Genomic DNA, 22239 nt, shown 5'->3' on the forward strand with positions numbered 1-22239 from the left:
AGGGGAATGCCGTCTTGGATTCAGTTTTCTGGTGGTTGGGTTTCATGTAGGTGTAAAGCAAAACCTTGACTACGTGGAGGAAGAGTTGAGCGTTGGCTATGTGCCATCCTTCCAGCCAGACTTGGGTTGACGTGAAAGTCAGCTTGCCTCCCGCCATCACTCTCTAACTGCTCGTATCACTTTACATTTCTTTGCAGCGTTTACCGCCATGTGGCAGGTTATTATGTATTTCTTTGTTGTCACTCGAGGATATAAACTAGAACATAAGCTCCATGAGAACAGGGACTGCCTCCTTCTGTCCTTCACTTCATCCCTGATACAGTATTGCTTGGCATATGGCAGGGTTCAAAAACTTTGTCGAATGAGTGGAATTAAGGACTGAGAGTTGGACAATACCCAGTTAAATGGTCTGTTATGCTATAATGCTGTATAAAGATGCCACTTATACTCGGAAGATCTCCACGGTAGTGGTAACATCATAATATAAGAACTGAAACACTATCTTTGCCTGAGTAAATAGGCATCAGCTTCCTCTTTGGGGTGTCTGTGGGATCACTTACAGTCAGGGTTAGGGTGTGATCAGAATCGAATAAACTATAGTAATGGAACAAGGTAGTGTGATATAGTGCAACATTACCATGTATAATACAATTTTGGGTCCTTTTCGGCACATCAACTGGCATTTCCAAAGTTTCAGACCAAGTCGGAATCCTTACGGGGGCTTATAAAGCTCCACGTCAGGGTCTTCAGCCTGAGCACTGTTAGCATTTGCGCCAGAAAATCCCTCGTCTGGGGCCTGCCCCGCGCATTGTAGGGCGTTTAGCAGCATCCCGCATCTCTGCTCACTAGATGCCTGTAGCGAGCCCCCACGCGTGACAACTGGAAGTGTCTCCAGACATTGCCGAGTGTCCACTGGGAACATTTGTCCCCAGCTGAGGACCCCCGCCCTGCCCGATCTGACCCTCGTTCACGTCCCACTGCTCTTCCTGTCGTTTGCTCTACTCCGGCCATACTAGCCTTCTGGCGTGTTCTTGGCCGGGCCGGGCTCCGCCTCGGTGACTTTCCTCAGACTCCTCCACGGCTCGCTCACTCACCCCGGTCATGCGCCGTCTCGGCATGCCCTCAGTGACCACTCACTGCTTCTCTCCCCCTTCGCGACTTAATTTTGCCCCACCGCATTTATCACCTGATTTACTACCCTACTGATTTGTTTGTCTTGTTTATCCTCGGCCACCCTCACTGGAACATAATCTGCAAGAGAATCTTGTCACTTTTGTGTCTTTGCCCAGCACTTAATAGCTGCTCTGTTTGTCGAATGGCAAATAAGTGAATGCAATTTTTTTTTTTTAATCTACAACTTTTCAAAGTAAGCTTTTCACCACTCTCTGAGAGAGTTTCATTAATGTACAAATGGAATGTTTGACTTCAAGCTGTCGAAGAAAATTGAGGTTCTTCACTGGGTTTCAAAATTAATCTCTGAGAGTCGCTTTTCATTTTACTTGAGAAAGACTTTTGAGTATGAATATACAATAATTTTTGCAAGGAAGTATGATTCTGTAACTTAGCCAAGCTACTAATTTTAAGTAAGTCTGTTTTGTCTCTCATGCTCATTACTATAATTGGACATAGGTCAGTGATATCACAGGCAGGGGAGTAGATTTCTTGGTTGGTGTAGCAGTTTACAATTTTCAGTGATCAAACACAGCTTTCCACAACAAATATGCTAAAAACATAGTTTCCTAATAAATATTCATGGCCTCTTATAAGTCAGTCGTCTCAACACGATGAAAAGAAACCTTTTAATATTATAGAAGGCTCTTCATTCTTAGAAAACAGGATCAGGAAGAAATCTAACTTTGTGAATGACATGCTAAAGAACATACAAATATTTAACTAAATTTCATGGTCATAGATATGTGCTTTTCTTCCTCCTCCATTAGTGAATGTTTAGGAATTAATTCAGTGTTCTGCTTGGTCGAAAGCAATTGTTTCAACAGTTTCTTAAAGTTTCTTTCAAGATTCCTGCTTAAAACAAAACAAAACAAAATATGTGGCTTCTGTTTTAGCTTTAAATTCAATCAAAGTGAACTTGCAGATATTTGATTTGGGGCTTTTAATAATTTTCTTTCATAAGCAGTAATAGTTTCCTTGGGACTCACCAGATGAATTATATACAAAATATATCCCCTAAATAATCAAAGAAATTTATCTACAATATGGACTCTCTGGATACAAACCAAGTAAATTTCAGAGGAAGGCTGCCAAAAATAATGACATGTAGTAATTTATTATGATGCCGAGGCTTACTTTGGAATTGCATGAGCTGGGCTTGCCAGCATTTACATTTCAAAGGCGGGCACAAATCTCCAGACACACAAAGGGCTGCATACACATCCCTGCAAATATCAAAGGTGTACTCTGTTGTACATTTGTGCAAGGACAAGATTTTTCTTAGAAGACAGCTCCAGAAGGAGTTTCCTATTCAGAAGTCTGCCTTTCCAACATTCCTTGCTGCAGCTTCTCCCAGCTTTCAAGTACAAAAGTTTATGCAAACATACACATAAGGAGAAAAAACTCACAAAATCAAGAAAAAGTCAGAAAGGAAGCCAACTCTTGCTAAAATGCAGAGGGAATTTCCACTTGCCACAAAGAGAGGTGAGAGATGATAAAAATAGAAGGCAGAAAATTTAGCTCTAACTCAAGAAGAAAAAGCCATTGCTTTTATTCCAATTGCTCTGTTTTCTAAGATAGAATTGAAGAAGATGTTCTCAGACTCAAGAAGACTGGACCCTTCAGATTACAAGGATTTGTCATATTCCCCTAACAAAACGTATTCAATTAACGCGAGTAACACACCTGCATAAAGTCTGGTAGTTTCGGCTGAGCTAAATGTCATGTTTGACTGTCCGTTCTCTCGGATGGCTGCTGAGGTCAGGGGTCCACCCTCCCCTGGTTTAGTCACTGTGGCAAGGAGCATTCTCCTACGGTGTGAAATATGGTCCCACTGTGCAAGGGACAATTTTTCTTAGAAAAAGAGCCTGTTGGGGGGTGGGGCAAGTTAGATGGAAGGTGTTAGAAGGGTGACTGCATGTCGAACGTAGTCACATAAAAACAATTTTGCATCACGACCTCAGTGGGTGTCCCTTCCGGAAATGGGAGGTTTGAGTCAGTACTAGGAAATTTAAACATTCAGTTCACATATTGATAGGTTAAAGACAAAAAAAATGAACATATTTAAAAATTATAATTTCATCTCGAATTACCTATTTTTTAAAAATAGAAGCTGAAATGGCATTTGCTAAAATTCGATAATCATTCAGCATACAACGTAGTGGTAAATTCTACAAACCTCACTTTGAGATAAAAATTCTTTCAGAAGAGCCACCAATATAACTCTGAGGGCTGGAGAAGGGAAGGAGTTGTTATCATTATTTGCAATTGATAATGCACGTTTTGGGGGTTTTGTTTTATCTAGAAAATAGAAAAATCAACTAAAAACTCTGTGACCTGTAATGAGAGCTCTGTGTGATAACCGGTAACATAATTCTAGCATTTGCCAGTATGATGGATATTGCAAGAAAGAGATGGGAAAAATACCTCATTAACAGTAGCCACAAAGAAATCTAAATATTCAGGAATAAATTTATCAAGAAATGGACAAGAGCTTTTATGAAACTTGATGGAGAGATGAAAAACAGAGAAGAATGGGCAACGCCGCTTTCTCCTTCAGGAGGAAGGAAGATGCTGTGTTGTGCTTGGGCGGGGAGGGATGGGGGGAGGGCGCAGGGGGCGGGGCAGGAAGGGGGAATCCTGAACAACCCTGGAGAAGACTGGAGGGTCTCTAAGGTTAGGGGCAGGAGGCGGGGGCGGGGCGGAGAGGGAGGGAGGGCGTGCCCAGGAGAGGCTGTGGGCGTGGCTCTGGAATAGTAGCGATTTGAATACGCGCCTGATGTGTGAGCTGGGAGAGAGCTAGGAAAGGTGCTTTTGTCTGTTTCGTTTTGATTTTTTAAGTAGTGAGTTGGGCTTAGGCCACGCTCCTTTGCCTCCTCCCCTCCCCTCTTCATGGAAATCTGCAGCGACCACCTATCTGCATTGCTTCACACAGGCTTTGAAGCGGGCTGTGTTTCTTTGAGAAGTGTCACCAGCCTCAGACCAGGGAGGAGAGAGCGGGGAGGCTCTGTTTTAGTTGGACTTTATGGCTGTCTCAGAAATGAAGCTTCCAATCAGACCCCTCTCCCCCCGGCCCCCCATCAGAGTTATGCTCTTTTGCTAAGATAATCTTCATATAAACCAAAAAAGTCACTTCAACTGCAGGTCTGTTATTTTCCCGTGTACTCAGGTCATCTGCATGGCTGTAGATTGAGGCTGATTCAGTAAATTCAATGCTCTGGGAGTGTGGTCCGAGTAGGACATTTGATGATGTTTTTGTCACAAACCCTATCTATGGATTTTAGTCGATTGCAGTGACATCTAATTTAATGGCTGTGTAGGATAATATCTCTGTTTCAGCAAAATTGCCGTTTCCATGTCAGGTCAGCACACTTTTTTTTTTTTTTTTTTTTTGCTTAAAATAAAGTAATCCTTTTTGTTTCTATTTCAGAAAGATGGAAAATGGTTGAAGTAAGTATGAATGAAGAACCCTAAACGTAAATGTTTGAAAATTAAACTTTAAAGAAACACGGACTGTTTCTTTGAAAGCTCTGGTTTTAATCAGATCCTGATATAAGCGATCTTATTATAAAAAATGGTGTTGGTGTGATCATCAAAAGAAGCGACGCTTTTGGACTTCGCGTTTCGCGGGGCCAGAGCACGTGTTTGAAAGGACCGCGAGAACACGCAGCGTCCCTTTGTGTGTTTCAGGCGACTTTCTCCTGCACCTGCGAGGAGCCGTACGTCGGCGCTTTCTGCGAAGAGTTCGATGCCTGCCGGAGGAAACCCTGCCTGAACAACGCGAGCTGCGTGGATGCGAAGGAGCCGCGAGACGGGGGCAATTTCACCTGCGTCTGCCTCGCAGGTACGGTCTTCGTCGCTCACTGCCACCGCGTGTCACTCTGTAGAACGTAACGCTTCTTAACCGAGGATGGTCCAACGAGACTCTGTCCAGCGGTCAGACAGGGCGGCCGCCAGATCCCAGCGGTCTGTGCTCTGTGTGATCGGGGACAGAAGAAGGCAGATCGCATGGGGATAGACATCCTGTCCCTTGGCCGGCTTTCTGACATTCCTGTTTTCGCATCCCACCATTTTTTTGTTCTGGGACGGTGTTATTCTTGGTCAGATAGAGGCCTGGATGTTTCACAAACGATTCCGCAAATATGTACTGAGTATGCGCTGGTGCGGTGCTGGGTGGTTATGCTCAGTAACTTAAGAGAAATCAAGAAGAAACCACACGGGTTGTTACGTAAAGCCACCTAAACTTCCCGTTTACGTTAATTTCCTTTTGCTTATGTTCACCGGTCCCTGGTGCGCAGTTCGCCATAGGGAGGCGAGTCTTTAATATTCCTTGACTAGTACGGGAGATTCGTGGATGTTACACGAGACTTTCAAACCCTCGGAGCACAGTGGGTCCCTCCGCAGTGCACAGTGTGCTCACAGGCCTCTGCTCTGGTAATCATCTTCACTGACTTAACTGTTTAGCTGGCTCGATTCTTAACCTTGGAGGAGCAGGAGTGGCAGTGAGCATGTCGATACAGCCGTTTCGATGTAGTGTGAAAGCAAACGCCAAATTACTCCTTTTTTTATTATTATTATCAAATAATGCGACATCATCTTTCAAAACGGGCATCATCTCTTTGTTTCCGCCTCCTCCTGTTCCCCACTTCTGCCCCTGGGCGTGGATTCAGGATGAGGTAGCGTTTGGGGGCGGAGAGAGAGAGGGATGAAGTGAAGAGGGTTGGGGGGGATTAAAGGCTCGCTGTAGGAAACAGACTCAGCCGTGCAGACGCTGACAAATGAAAAAGTGAAAGTTCTTCACTCATCTGTCCCAACTCAAACTTTATCAAATCATAGAGGTAGGTTAATAGTGTGATATGTTCTTTCTGGACCGGTTCCCGTGTATTTTATGTGTGAGTGAGAGTACTCCTCTCGCAGATCAGATGATTAAGCGTTTTTCAGTGTGTGTTTAAAAAGCCGTTAGAGTACACCCATTGTTCTGGAACTTTCTTTGCTCCAGTAGCTCGTAGACACCCTTCCACGTCAGTGCACCTGGAGCTACCTCATTCATTTGAACGATTTCATAGCGTGTCTCCTAAATTTTATCTCCAGGTGAGACTCCCCTTCACACCCGTTTATGTAACTGCCTACCGGGCACCTCCCCCGTAACCTTCATTCTTCCTCGTGTTCTAGAACAAACCCTAATCGGAGGTAGAAGAGATCTGGAAAACGTGACCCTGGGACCTGGACTCTCTTTGCTCGGCACGTGCTGGCCAGCCCCTGCAGTTCTCTTGAGCAGGTTTCCGCTTTGTCAGTTTCTATTTCCTGTAGGAACGACCCGCCTTCTCCCTTCCAGCTCTACCGTGCAATAAACTTTTCATTGTACTAAACACACACACACACACACACACGCTCACGTACACATGCATGTGCGTGCACGCACACACACACACGTTTATTGAGTGTTTTTCACATGCCAGCGTTGTGCTAAGAGCTTGCTAACGCATGCTATTAGCCAGAATTCAGTCACTTAGTCCCTAGAGGCTCTGCCCAGGGAGAGGTGAACATTCTCATGGTCTATGCACATGCCGATAACTGCTGCGGCTGGGATTTGAACCCAGGTCCTTCTGCCTGCCTCCAAAGGCATGTTCTTGACCATCTTATTATACTCTCTTCCTGTGTATGCAGCCACACTGTGTGCTGAGGCCTTTCTTGGTACAAATAAGTGACTCAAGGCTTTTGACTTTCTCATTTCCAACAGGTCTCTTCTTCAGAGAAGCCATATTAGGCAATTTCATCCAAAAAAAGGGGACCGGTTGCTCAAAATGAGTTTTATACTTAATTTAGTCCCAGATGTCCTTGAAAAACTTATTTTTCATAGGAAAACTACATTTCCTTTGTGGAAGAACCATTTATAGGTGAATTAACATCAGCTCACTGCCCTCTGAAGCTCCAGATACACATATAACGACTCTCAAACAGTGGGAAGTATGTTTTCCTTTCAAAAATTTATCCTGCTGGGCTCCTATTACTGCAGGATTGATCATGAGAAGTTACCTTGTTTGATGAATGAATGAATTCAAACCAGGTCCGTGCCCCCAGAGAACGAAAATCCCCAAAAATGCTTTTCACAAAGACATTGTCTTCATACAATGCTCATTTCTCTCGAGAGGGGAATATTTCTTGGTAAGTGAAAATACTATTTTCAGCAAAAAAGCTTCAGCTTCGGATTTTATAATATTTTGATATTTTGCTTTAATTTCTATGTAAAGTGCCAGTAGAAATAGAATTTTTTGAATCCGGGGTAATCAAGAGAAGTATGAATATGGCGGACTGGGTTTTGAGTTGGTTGAGTAACACACTGTCTGCTTCAGTTTTTATTTTGATTTTCAACATAATTTCTTGGAAGCAGGTGGTGATTTTTGAATCGTAAAACACTGATAAATGTCATATACATCTGTATGTAATATAAAATGAATCCTAGATTATGGCCAGTTACATTTCCATTTTGGGGAAGAAATTTTTATCAAGTCTGATTTTTTTTTTTTGAAACTTCCTTGCAATATTTTCAAAAAGGAAGCGATGGTCAACAGTGTCAGTACTGCAGGAGCGTCTGAGAGGGGGCCTCGGCTCTGTCAGCAGGGTTTGTCCAGGCCATGGGCGGCCCCTGTTTTCACTGCCTTGATAGGGGCACGTCAGCTCTGGGGTGTCTCTGAGGGGATACGTACGGGGACTAAAGCAAGGAAGGGTGGCTGGAAGCTACCGAACAGTCTGAAGGACGGCACCGTGTTTGGGAATAAGTCACCGCCACTTGGTTTTCATGGGGCCTGGAAGCTTCCTCAAGCGACACTGTTTGGATGAGTAGAACAGGATATGGGCAGCCTGTGAGGATGCATGCACAGTAAATATGGACTGCTCCGAAGACTAGTGTAGTGGCAAAATTAACGTGAGAAACAGAATCAGGAAGGTCTCTTGTTTTTTAAAATTATAGCATACTGCTTAAAAGCATGAGCTCTAGAGTCGAAATCCTCGGGTGACAATCGTAAATCCCGCATAAGTAGGCCTTAAATGTGGGCTATTTTTTTTATCACCACAATGTCATGCTTCCTGGTTCACAGTGAGCTTCCTGCTCGTTGCCTAAGGTTACATGTGCCCTAAGTGCCAGAGGCTGGAGACCTGATACCATCTGCACTGGAGCCTAGAACCCTGCCCGTCCCACCTGACCCCGCAGTCTGAATTCTGCTTCCTTCCTCACCATTTCTAGCTGGGTTCTTTGGGCAAGTTACACGAACTCTCCGAGCCTGCTTCTTCCACTCTGCAAAGAGATTACAGTGCCCCTCCCCATGGCTGTTTATGAGGATTCAATGAGAATGGAAGCCTGTGGTATCTTCTGCAGACACGTTTCTCTAGTACCTAGCCCTGCTCCATAGAAGATGCTCAGTAAAGACTTGCCGAATGAATGAGTGCACGAACAGAATGGGATGGAATTCTGTGCAAGGCATACAGCGAGGCTCACTTCCCTCACCTCTTCTTGTCCCTTCTCCTGGGCTTCTCCCTATACAGCACACATTGTGGTTTTTTGCCTCCCACATCAAGACTGTGACCGGCCCGAGGGCAGTGACTATCAGGTTACATTGCTTTTTATTTATCTGCTCCCTGTCAGCCCCAAGCCCTGTGCCTTGCACAATGCAGACTCACAATGAATGATTAAGCTGAAAGCCTTTTAAACCAGGATTTGTTTTCTAAAAACCTTCTAATTTGGGGGGTTATAATTTTCCCTCAAAGGAGCTATTTCTTTTTTCTGAAAAGAAAAGCTGTCATACATGTTCAGAGCCACCACTGCCAAAATATTATTAGCACTATACAAACCATTTTTCAACTTTGGAGTACCTCATTGGTCAACTAGATGGTGATTTTAGCCCATTTTAAGCAACTCGTCATTTCCGAGGCAAGGGGACTGTGGTGGGTACTCTTGTCCCAGCTTTGTTCTTGAAAACCCCAAGCATTGCTCAGATGGCCTCGAGGTGCCTTGGAGTTGTGAGTTAGAAATGGGTCACCTCCCGGAGACAGACGAATCTTGAGTAGCTTTGCCGGTCCACACACCCAGCCTCACTTGGCCCAGGAAATGAGCACATAAGCAGACCATGCATGCGGCTTGGGAAAAGCGGGTTAGGGCGGAGTCAACTCAGAACTCACCCCTGCGCGTGGAGCGTGGGAAGCAGTGGCCACTCCCGAGGCTGGGGGACTTGACCAAAGTCACAAAGCCGGCAGAGAAACAGGCATTCTGGCCACTTCGCTGCGTCCATGTTTGGGTCGGAGTAAGTTTTACCAACATATGTGTGGTTAGTGCATCTCCCTTTAGCTTGGCACAGGGCAGAAGGGCTGGGCATCCCTGACAGGCAATCAGTGTATTTATCGCCCACGATGCTGCTCACCTCTTCTCTGGACCAGAGAAGGCAGCATTTGGGCACTGTGGGCACAAAACAAACAGGGTGACCAGGCCAGCCGGACTTTCAAGGCAGCCTCTTCTACGTCCTGGTTAAGTGACCTCACGCGACCCTCCTAACCTTCCTGTCCTTGGGTTTCCTCATCTTTGATCGTTGCAAGGATCGTCCATTTGTTCATCAATTATTCAATGAGTATCTGTTACGTGCTGGGCGCTTTCTAGGTGCTGAGAATGCAACTATGGAAGAGCCAAGCCCCTGGGCACAAGGGGGTGAACCAACAACGTGTACCCGTGTGTTCTGTGGTGTGCGTGTCTGTGCGCACATGTGTGTGTTTGCGTGTATGTGTACAGCACGTGTGTGTGTGTGTGTCTAGTTAAAAGAATGGGTCAGGCGGTGAGAGGCGGGGAGATGAGGAGGAATGGGAGTGTGACTGTAGACGGGGTGCTCGAGTAAGGCCTCTGCGAAGGGGAAATGCTCGTGTAGAAACCCGGATGAAAAGCGCTTGTGAATAGTGAGACGGTCGCGAACCGGGCAGAGGGGACGGCACGTGCAAAGGTCCTGGGGCACGCGCGTGCTCGGAGTGTGTGAAGGGCGCCGCGCCTATGAGAGCCAGCAGCGAGACCGCTCTGGGATGAGAGCGGGACCAGGCCACGGAGGAAGGACTCAGATGTCTTCCTGAGGTGCAGGAAGTGATTCGAGGGTGTCAACCGGGGCGGGCCATCTGATTCCACCGCGGAAAAGGGTCACTCGGGAAGCTGGTGAAGAACAGACACACAGGAAGGGGAAGTTGGGAAGCCGTCGTAGGAGGCCACTTAGTACCCAGGCAAGAGGCAGTGGCAGTTTGAGCCCGGTGGCCCTGGAGATGGTGACAAGTTTTGGATTTGGGACATTTGTGACGGTGTTGCTGATGACATGTGCTGGTGGGCTGAACGGGAGGTGGGTCGAAGGGGAGTTGTGGGTGATTCCAAAACTTTTTAAAATAACAGCTTTCTTGAAGTGCGATCCACACAGCTCCGAAGCGTCTAATTCACACAGTTGCGTAACCACCATCAACAATCGATCTTAGAACATATTCATCACCCCGGAAGGCAGACCTCTGCGCTCGATCCCGAGGCCCCTGATCTTATCATCCCTGATTTACTTTCTGTCTCTGTAGATTTGCCTACTTTGGACCTTTAAATAAGTTGAAATACATGATAAGCGGCCTTCTGGGCATGGCTTCCTTCGCTTAGCATCATGTTTTCGAGGCCCATTCGTGCTGTAGCAGGTATCAGTACTCCATTCCTTTTTCATGCCTGAATAATATTCCATTGTATGGCTACACCACTGTTTGTTAGTCCAGTCGTTTGCGGATGGGGATTTGGGTTGTTTCCGCCTTTCGGCCATTGTGAGCGGTGCTCCGCGAACCCCGGCCTCCATGTGCTCTCCTCGCTCGCCTCCTCGGGATCGTTTGCTTCCAGCCTGTTCTGTCTTCCTCCCTGCCGCCTTCCATATCCTTTCCCAGCCCCTCTAGTCTGCAAGGTTTCGTGGGTCTCATCTGAACCCCAGCCACTTGAGCGAGCAAGACTCTAGTAAGTTCTCCCTGCTGCTTCCAAACGTTCACCTCTCTCCTCTCTCGTCTTCTTCATCGCTGCCACATGTTGGTCTATTTCCAATTCGTAATTTTCTGTCCACGCCCTTACACCTCCTTTCTTTTCATACCACGAAACTGCTTCTCCAGGGTCACAGGCGGCGTCCTCATGAATCTCCAGGGCTCTGGAGACGGTCGGAATGACTGAATGAGATCGGCTCCCAGGACGAGCCGCCTCAAACCCACGATAGCTCGCACGGTGCCGGGTTCCTAACGAATGGATCGTTTACGGATTTTAACACTGCTGGCCATGTGCCGGTATTGTTCAATCTCACAGTTTTTAACAGGCAGCTCAGCACAGGAGTCTCCAAGTGTGGAGACCCCTGACCAGCAGGAGCAGCATCCCATGGGAACTGGCTACAGTTTTGGGTGATTCCAAAACTTTTTAAAATAACAGCTTTCTTGAAGTGTGATCCACACAGCTCCGAAGCACTTAATTCACACAGTCGCGTAACCACCATCGACAATCGATCTTAGAACATATTCATCGCCCCGGAAGGCAGACCTCTGCGCTCTTCGGAGACAGTCAGGTATTATCATGACTCCTGTGCCAGCCACGAAGGAGACGAAGGTCAAAGGCAGCACTTGGCTGAGCTCGCGCAGCTGATGGTCATGTCACCATCCAGGACCCTTTGCTCCCCAAACCACCATCCTTTCCACTGTACCCTTTCCCCGCGTTCGTATTAGACGTGGTTCCTTTGTTTCTAGCCTTGGGATTCATTGTCCTCTTTCTGCCGAATGGCGCTGTTCTCTCGTGCTTTACTTTCCATTGCGTATTCCCAGTTTAATTATATTTTATTAAATACCTTTCACGGATGGGCCTCCTACATCTCCTTTGCTTTGCCTTTGGTTTTTAAAATCAAGTTTGCGTCTGTGCAGAGGCGTTTGTTTTTCCCCTGCCCGCAGATTTTACTATATGTATTTTTTTCTGTTGAAAGTCCTGCCTTCTGACTTTGAAACTGGATGCCTCTGAGGTTGACTGTCTTGATGGCGGGACAGATTCCTGTTATTTATTTCTCGCCTCAGTTGCTAATATCAGGCTTCCACCTCAGCAGCAGTGAGTGGCCGCGGCCCCAGCCCGGAGGCTCAGACCCCCGAGGGCAAGGGCTGCGGGGCTCTCTCCAGTGGCATCGGCTTTCAGGACAAATCCAGCAGCTTCGCCTCACTGCACAGACCGGGCTATTAAAAAACCAGGGAAGTTAAAAATAGCTCTCGCCACCATCCTCACCTCGGCAGCGTTCAGTCAGGACAGCTCTCCCAAGAAACAATTAGATTCCGCCTCACGGAGTCCAAGCAGCGGCGGAGGAATATTTTTATTTTGGTGGAAAAATCATGAAGCAAACGTCACACACACACACAACACACACGATCGCGTAGAAGGAGAATGTTGGGATGACAACTGGTCGATTGCCGCGGGTTTTAATAATCTGACTCATCGGGCCAACTTCGCTGATGCCTCATGTAATTTGCCATTGAACTCCAGGAGAGGGTTCTTCATTTGAAGGGTACGAGCAGTAGAGATGCTGGCTCGGGGGTGCTGATGGGGTGCACGGGAGTTTTGTTACATGGCTGGTCATCAGAAGACGCCATCGGGATGACATTTTCTCGAGGTCATTCCGGCGTTCACAGGAGACTTAGCTAGTTTTCCCTCTCCCTACACTGATCAAATTTAAATTGTATTTTATACTGAAATACAAAACCGTGTAAAATGAAACATTTTAGGTCTCTGTGGGGATGCGATAACAAAGCCACCGAACGGATCGATGGTTCAATGCGTTTCCGTGGCGGCGACTTGTCACGCCTCCCGTCCGCCAGCCCGCACTCACCAGCACGGACGCGTATGTCGTGTGAGGCGTCTCTCGGGGACCAGGTCGCTTAAAAGCACCAAGCCTCGGTTTCGACCGTCCTCATTAGGCCCACGTGTCCTTGGAAGTCATCCTTACTGTACGTCCCGAGGCACGGACTTCTCTCACATCTTCTTTGTTTACTAGAATGTTCTCCAAAGAAACACTAAGACCTCTGCGACCCCTTAGAAGGAGTCATCTATTTTCGAACTAATTATTTTTATTCATTGAATATCACGATTATAAATTCCTCGTTAATTACAGTTTTTAGAGTCAAATACTTTATTTGAAAATGGTCTTTACTTTGCTAGAGGTTTGGACTATGCCTGAGGATTCAGATCTTTACAACATGTTCTGAAATGCTGTTTTTTTTTTTTTCCTGCTTTGTAAAGGGTCAGATTCTGCTGCAGAGAAGGCAAGGGGCACTGGTACAAAACAAGGCTTTTTGTGAGGAAGGGCCGAGGTCTTATCAACCTTAGTGTTCTTAGGGACATTTTGAGCTGCATAATTTTATCGTAGGGGACTGTCCTGTGTGTTGTAGGACGTTTCGCGGCGTCCCTGGCCTCTACCCACAAAATGCGGGTAGTGTCCTTGTAGATGCGACAGTAACGTTTCTCGAGGCATTGCCAGATGTTCTCTGGGGAAGGATCACCCCGGTGGAGAACCACAGACCTGAGGAGGTCATCCCGGAGCGGGGCCCTTGCAGGAGAGGAGAGTCCTGTTTCCGATTCGTCGATGCACCCCATTGCCCGCGCACCCTGTGCTGGTCGGAGAAGCAAGACCGAAGCTGAGAAGCGGGAGAGTGTGCTGGGGTCCTGGCCGGCCTGGCTGTGGGGGTTCCCCCCTCCCCCGCTAACCAGATTGGAAGCACAGCCCACTGCCGATCGTACGGTGATTTCAGAAAACACGTTTCTGAGGCAACAGGTTTTTGTTTTTGTTTTTTTATTTTCATGGCCACATATTTATTTTAACATGCATTAGGAAGGAGAGTAGCCAGCACGTTTTGCCCAGGCCGCCCTGAGTTTTTGCACTCCGTGAGAGGCCCACACCACTTGGAAGATGTAGCTGATTTTAGGGAAGAGCTTTAAGCAAGTTGATTCATTTCTTCGACAAATATCTGTGCCGGGAGACGTTTAAATGTCGAATCAGCCGTTAACAACAGAGTAGAACCATAAAGTCCTGGTTCTTGGGAGTTTATGTTCCCAAAAGGGAACCAATTAAGAAAATCATTGCGGGGACTGGGAAGAGCCATGTGACGGAGCATGAGGGGGACAAAGCACCGCTCCAGCGGGGTCACCTTCAAGGTGGGGAGGTGACAAGTGAGCGTGAGTCTGTTGCCGAGCAGCGGTAAGGGCCAAGGTGAAGAATGAAGGTGGGCGAGACGGCTGTGGTCTGAGCAGGTGACTCGAGTGATGGGTGGGGCCTTCAGGGGGAGCGCGCTGAGTCAGGGTGAGGGCGGGATCCTAGGGGCGACGTGTTTCGTGTCCTGGAGTGGCTTTTACACACAGGGAAGACGATCCGAAATTATCTTTCGTGTTCGTTCCGTTATAAGAACGAAGCTTCTCAATTACAGTGGTTCTCCGGCGTCGTTAGGCGTTGCGTTATGTACTGAGTTAGCCTTGTCTTTCACTCGCGCGTCAAAAGTCCCCTCCCCCCCCCCCACGACGCGCACTTAAATTCATCAATCGGAAATCAACTACTAAACATTTTGATTGCAATCATAGGTCTGATTCTTCCAGAACACGCTGAATGGCCACCACACGTGGCCTCTCCTACCCGCTCATTAATTTATTTGAACACCTCCTACCAGGTCCCCTGGGCATCTGGCCCCATCTCGTATTCATGAGGCGTGTGGTCGCTTTATTTCCTGGGGAAGAGACGAACTTTCAGCGGGATGGCAGGAAGGACCCAGGCAAAGCTTTCATGGTCTTTGGTTTCCATTTATCTTCCTACCAATCACTCCTTTAGTTTGGTCTCCTCGGTTATGACATCAGTGAAGAAACAGGACACAGGCAAGGTGATATGGGTAAGCCTTACGTGTTCAGTCCAGAGCGTTACACAGAGATCACCATTAATACCTGTCTGAGAGCTGCAGGTGAGACACTGGTCCCCGCGGGTCCAGGCAGTGACCCACTGGTGTGTCAGAGCCCCTTGAACCGGCTTCGGGCAGTTGGAGTCCTTGTTCTCTGTCTCTCTACTCTCGCTGCTGGCCTCAGCCATCTGGTTGGGAGTAGTGGACCCACAGCGGTACGCCTGGAACTCCCGGCCAGCAATGCCCTTGAGGGCGACGGTAACACCTGGCCCGGCGTGGACAGGCCTCAGGTCTTGAAGCACAGCTGGTTATTGCCAGTAGCTGATAACTGGCCGCATATAGCTGAGGATGCTCAGATGTCCCTTGACCCGCCGGCCCAGCCCGGCCTCCCTGCCTCCCCCACCTCTCCTCCATCTCTCCCCCGCTGCTCGCCTGGTGATTTTCATCTCCAGTTACGCTGAACCCGTAGGCGTGCCGATATGCGAATGCTACTTTACAGGTCTAGCCAACTACATTTCGTCTTTTTATTTGTAGCCTCGTGTTTCCCATGTTTTAAAAATCTTTAAAGCTCAGGCACAAAAGCCATGGTACAGTGACTGTGCCTTGACTGGTGTTCCTTACTGTTGGGGGCACCGTTGGCATTTGAGTGAGACAACTCTGTTACAGTGAGCCATCACAGGCCGTGAAGGCCAAAGGGACCCTGGAACCATGGGGACAGTCCAAACACCCTGCACGCCACACACGTGGGTGAGCTTCTCAGGTGGAAATCTTACTCAACTTGCCTGCGGTATTGGAGCATGTGGCAGTATTTAGGATTCATCTCGCTTCTAGGTTTAATCTATTAGATTTACGAGATAGGAACAAATTAAGTTTGCGGGAAGATTCGCGTATTATCAGATGACTCTGGATCTTCAGTGGAAATTGTTGTTAATAAATGTAGTTTAAAGTGTTCGAGTTTGTAAATGGGACCTACCATTAAGTAAAGAGGCCATGTTCGGTGATCTTCTAAAAACCTGCTTTAGTCAGGGATTCGTATTGATGTCTTTGCAGGTGAAGTGACCACAGAGAAAATATGAAGATACAAACAGACTAGATGAAATTAAATAAACCAAACGTTAGTAATTGTTGAAGCTGGGTGATGGATATGTGGTAGTTAGACACTAGTCTCTCTAATTTAAATATGTTTTCTAGTCCCAAATAAAAAGTTCAAAGAGAGTGTTAACATTTTCTCCAAGGAACTTTGAAGTTTGTGGGACCTTGCATTCTTCTCACATTCTTTCTGTCTGGTAGCGACACTCACCTCTTACAGATGGCATCTAATTGGCTCCTGACTGTTTTTTATGGTTTTGTGCGATTCTGTGGTCACAGTTCTAAGGTCTTTCTAATGACAGGATTCATGATGCTTTATCCTTTAAACAATGCTCTCTCTAAGAAGCCATTGTTTGTAACTGGTTACCTTTTTCATAAATGTACCTTTCTAGACATATCACAGAACCTTTGAGAGCAGGTTTTAAAAAGAATAAATATTCTTGGCATCTCCAGCCCAACCATAACCACATAGGCTGGAGGTGATGATGAATATTTGTGGTGTTTACTTTATATCTCCATTTTTTCTTATCTGTTATTTTCTGTTATCTTTCCTCCATGGAAAATACATGCTTATTGATGATGTAATGCATATTACCTTAGGCATAATATTACATGTAAGGATGTAGGCTCACGTGTGGGTTTGGCCACCTGTGTGATTTCGTGCAAATTGCTTACCCTTTCTAATTCTCAGTTTTCCTCATTTGTAAAATGGGTGTGATTTTAATAGTAATGACCTCACAGGGTTGCAGTGAGGATGAACTAACGTTTAGGAGGAAAAGTAAGTGCTCTATGATAAATATTAGCTATTTATTTTTAGCCAAAAAGTAATTTGTAGCACTCCCCTTAAAAACAATTCACTCTCCCTCATTCTGAATTTAGAGCTTTCATTTCAAAATATGTATATTTTATAACGTAATATCATATCAAAATATTTTGTTCCAGAATTCTGAAATAGCTTTTTATCTTGGTGTTTGGGTTTTTAGTTCACGATTGTTTGACTCCTCTTCACATACCCGCAGATTAGCTGGAACCTCCTAGACTGTTTTCAAGTACGTAAGAAAGAGTCGGATTGCGAACAAGTGCCTCCACGTTCACAACCTATAATTTAGACTACTGCGGTGGGTAATTGAAGCTCAGGCAAATCATCTCTCTTGTACTATCATTGATTTATTTTTGCAAATATCAAACTCAAGTGCTAATGACAGTCTTTCGAACTAATAATTCAGAGAGATGAGTTTTTACGTACATCCCAGAAGGATGTAAAATATTCCGGTATGATTATAATTGTGTAGAAAATATCTGTGCACAGCAATTTCTGTTACGAATTATCTCCAAAGTATTAATAGTTCTGTCACTCAAATAAGAAAACTAAGGACAACTTTTTTTTCCCTTTATATTTTACATCTTGTATTTTCCAAATTTTCTTTCATAACCATTTCCCACTTTAAAATGAAAAACATGCTGATATTGTGGTTTTTTTTTTTTTAAACTTGTCTTTCTGGAGGGCTTTGTTTTCAAAGTTAGGAAAAACTTTGGAACGTATATAAGCTTCGTTGACTTCACGAAGTATTCCCATAGCTTTAAGTCCTTATTTCGTCATCACAAGTGCGTGGTTATATAACTATCCAACTGGAGGCTGGCTTCACAGAGTTACTGAGTTGGACTCGCGATTCAAATAAGAATTAACGTATTCATGTGCTTAGCATGATATGTGTCTCAATGTCTTTCTCTTTAAAATCGGGGGATAGGGTATGGAATGAACACAGAAAGTTCTAGCTCTAGAATATTACAAATGAAAAAGTTTTAATACTGAGAAATTTTCCTAGTGCTTTTTTTTTTTTTTTTTTTTTTTAATTAGGCTTTGGGATGACCCAGGGGAAGTGGCCATCATCTTAACTGGGCCAGGCAGAGTGCTGTAGATTCTGTTTTGACTTCTGTCAGAAGGAAGCTATGAACGAGGACTGGCATACAGTCTCAGCTTTTGAAGGTTCTGGCTCATGTTTCGAAATAAAACTCAGAGCTAATGCCGAAGAAAAGTCTGTCTTTGCAATAAAGATTTTTGCAAAGTGAATGATTTTCGAGCCGTTATTCTTCATTGCCGTGATTGCTTCAAGTCGCAGAACTGAGGTGGATGAAGGCATTGGTGGGAGGTGTGAGCTCAGGGCTGCCGCCCATGTCGGTCGCCAGCTGACTCCTTTGGTTCGTGGGATGGTTCACGGTAGTTTTGGAATAGCATATTTTATAAAACGTCTCGCTTGTTTTATTCAGGTTACACTGGAGAGCTTTGCCAGTCCAAGATTGATTATTGCATCCTGGACTCGTGCAGAAACGGAGCAACGTGCATATCGAATCTCAGTGGATTCACCTGCCAGTGTCCCGAAGGTAAGTATCGTCACTCCAGGAACACATTTCATTTTCCATTTTAAGTCATAAACTTGGTCAGTTTTATACTTTAAATATCTGAAAAACACTCTACAAGGGAACCTCCTATTGTGTTCCATTTAAAAACAAAGGGTAAGATGGTTCTTTTTTTTGTTGTTTTTGTTTTTGCTCTATGCTAGGATGGCTTGAAAATTATGTTTGAATATTAGACATAATCTAAGAATTTCTGTGATTTTTTTATTCATGTATTGAAAATGAATAGAGTAAAATGCAATTTATTTCTAATGGCGAATTTCACTTGTTAAGATTCTTACTGTTAAATTATCTGGTTTTTGGATACCAGTTTACATAAAAAAAATTCCAGCCTAAAGTTTTCCTGCTTTTGGTTTTAAATTGTCTTGGTAACATCTCAGAAACTTCCAGTCACCTGGAAAGCCATATCTTTAGAGCTGCTTTTATTTGTAAAAATAGTTTTATCCAAAGAAGCAGATGGATAACCACGACCATTGAGCTGGTGTTCAGGGAATGATTTAGTACTTGGAGGAACTTTCGTTTTATTTCTGCTTTGGAGGGAGGTCATAAAAGGAATTACTTTACACCTTTGATGTTGCAAGAATATCATGGTATTAGATTTGTCTCCCTTAAAACCAGCATGCAAGCTCCTGATCCACAGGAGTGACAATGGCAACTCCACAGAGTAGAATGGCATTCCCTGCAGATCCAGTGTAGCGTGTGAGTGCAGAAGGGAGCATCTCTGCACGCAAAATGTCCCCAAGCTGCCCCTGGCTGTGAGGCCGGAGGACAGTGGTGCCAGATGGGTGTTGACAAAAGGCCACTCAGCATCCCAGTAACCAAGGGCTCAGGGTTGCCAGGGCCAGTGCCTGCCAGGGGCACTGCCTCACAGTCTTTACTATTTTAAAGCCCCGAACATCAGCTGAAGGAGCGAATCCTGTCTCTGGGTCCTGCCCACCTGGGTAGGAGCAGGCGGCTGCGCCCAGCCTCGTTATCATCCTCTCTGGCTGGATGTGCCTCTGATGCACTGGTCACCGTGATGATGGAATTACATGTGCTGGACCAGCCCCCTTCCTCATCCTCCACTTGAGGCTCTCAAACAAGTGGAGAACTTGGAGACGGTGGAGGGGCACCAACTGTCACCTGCCTGTAGAGCACTTCTCAGGTTTTCACGGCTTTGCCACGCCCTGGGTTAGACAGTTGTCACCTAACTCCGATTGTAGGCCATGCCTTATAGCGGGGCGTGGGCGTGGGGGTCACCGGCTCATTGACTGCTGCCTGCAAATCATAAATTCACCTCCCCAACCCAGTTCTTTTCCGTTTCTAGTAAATGTGGGAGGTGATTTACTGCTTCCTTCCCAGGGCCATTCTGGGATAGGATGGGACTTTTGGGGAAGGACTTAGAAAACTCTGCGGTGCTTTGTTATCTTTGCTTTGATCGCTCCCAGAAAGTAGCTCAAGAAACATTAGCTGCTTTATCATTATTGTTTTACCAATAATGATTACTATTAAACTATTGATTAATTTTAGAGGGATTTTATAATTTTCATTCTAGAGGAGTGTAGATTGGGGAGAGATAAGAGTGGGAATAACGAGAAAAGCTTGGGGACCCTCACAAAAATCCGGGAAATACATGTTGCCAGCTAGGAAGAGAAGGGTAGAGTTTGAGAAAGAGAGAAGCTCATGGGTTGAGAGAACTTGGGAGGTAAAACAGAGGGGTCAGGAGACAGATGACATACGGAAGGCGAGGCAGAGTGAGCGAGGTGGCAAGTTAGTGGCTCCTGCCACCCTATCGTTGCTTGTGCCATTCCTGGAGAGGGAGAAAGATGGAGATGCAGTCTTCTTTTTGGACATGTTGAGTCTGAGGAGCCCGTGTGACATTCAAGTGGAGATGTCAAGTGGGCATTTGCTACATGAGGCTGGAAGTGGGAGGAATGTCAATGCCAAGCGATAACCGAGGTGTTAGTTTGTAGCTTGTGGTTTAAACCTGAGCATCTATGGCATTGCCCGGGGCTCCTCTCCTTCATCTAAGGGCTTGCCAGTACTTCCACGCTGTCTAGCTAAAGCCCAGAGAAAAGGCGATGATCTAGCATTGAAGGGATGAAGACTTCCGTTCAGAGGTTCACCTTCACTGGGAAGTGACCAGGGAAAGGAGGCTTGGTGACAGTTCTGAAGGATTCGTTGCAATGTTTTGAAGCTTCTTAGCAGCAGCACATAACTGGTGACCAGTATTTTTAAAGCAGCTCCTTCCACTGGCCTTTTTTTTTTTTTTTGGTTGGTGGTTGTGGAAACTATTTATAGAGCACTTTGCACTTTAAAAAGAGCCCGTGTCTCCAGGATCCTTCTCGGGTCAGTCACACTGTGAAAACACATTTAAAAAGTGTCTCAAGTTCACAAAAATGTCCTGGAGTTCTGAGCCAGCACTTAACCCTTCCTGCCATCTTTTCTTTCTTTGTTCTTACGCAGGGACTAACATTTTGGAATGCTTACTTTATATGTGTTTACTTTATATGTGTGTATTTCCGTAGAAAGTTTGGGTTTTTTCTTTGCCAAATAAGTTCAAAGTAAATTATGACATCATGACATTTCATCCCCAAATAAATCAGTTTGTGCTTTTTGAGAATAAGGGCAATCTTCTTGATGGCTACAATACCTAAGAAAATTATTATTTCCTAATATTATTTACCTTCTGCCCCCTTTTAAATTTATTCTGTTATTTGTGTTGATCCTGTCTTTCCTGCTTCCTTGTGTGATCTTTTGAAGGCTGGAAATATTTTTTTTTCATTTTCTCTCTCCTATCAGCTCCCAATAACTTACCCAGGGAGCATGTAGCTCCATATTTTATGTTAGTACGAGGTTAATAAATGCTTGTTAAATAAATTAATTATGAGTCAGCACTTAGCTATCACTCGCCATGTTTACCAATTCATTCTATCTGTACAGCAATCCCATGGAGCAGATACTGTTAGTATCTCCATTTCACGGATTGGGAAACTGAGGCACAGGAGGACCCAATAACTTGCCTGAGATCACATAGCTAGAAATTTAAGCCTAGGCAACTCAGCGCTAGCATTTTTAACTATTCCCTGATACCATCTCTGAAGATCTTCTTTAAAATAAATTCTGTTTTTGTTTATTATTAAAGATTATCTTTGTAACCACAGTCATGAGTAGAATAAATGCAAAGTTGGTTGGGTTTTAACACTTCTACAGGTTTTAACACTTCTACAGGTTCCTGATCAAAATGTGTAAGTCTAGAAAAAGGTAGAAAAAGTTTTATCCTGTTTTCTTCATAAGTCCAGTGAAATCACTTTTGCGACAATTCCTCCTAGTCCGGAAAGCTGTAAACATCGGGTTTTTCCCTCCGGATCATGCTCTCAACACGCCACAGTCATGTCCTCTCTCTTTCCCACATTGTCATGTTCGTTCAGTTTCCTTCGAGGGTCCGCGTTCCTCGAAGAATTTTGTTAATTGCTCTTGCACTACAGTTACGAAGGCGAGTATTGCACGCAGGTAGGGGACTCATTTTTTCCAGGTCCTTGCAGGTTGCATTCCATCTGGAGGACCTGTCTTTGACTTTGTGCGTGCGTGTGTGTGTGTGTGTGTGTGTGTGTGTGTGTGTGTGTTTAATATCGTCCCAAAGTTCAAAGTCAG

The 22239-nt window shown here is 45.4% G+C and overlaps 1 protein-coding gene across 2 annotated transcripts in view; it reads left to right on the forward strand.

The window, feature by feature from the left end:
- The window catches only part of DNER (delta/notch like EGF repeat containing), a 254119-nt gene that overhangs the window by 155018 nt on the left and 76862 nt on the right, over nt 1-22239 (forward strand). For both annotated transcript variants that reach the window (XM_036236759.1, XM_036236760.1), the window contains exons 6-7: nt 4861-5014; nt 18460-18573. In XM_036236759.1, coding sequence (XP_036092652.1) covers nt 4861-5014; nt 18460-18573 — 268 coding nt within the window. The remainder of the gene's footprint in view (nt 1-4860; nt 5015-18459; nt 18574-22239) is intronic.

The sequence above is a fragment of the Rousettus aegyptiacus genome, unplaced genomic scaffold (genome assembly GCF_014176215.1).
Source record: "Rousettus aegyptiacus isolate mRouAeg1 unplaced genomic scaffold, mRouAeg1.p scaffold_m13_p_2, whole genome shotgun sequence".
Classification (NCBI taxonomy): domain Eukaryota; kingdom Metazoa; phylum Chordata; class Mammalia; order Chiroptera; family Pteropodidae; genus Rousettus; species Rousettus aegyptiacus.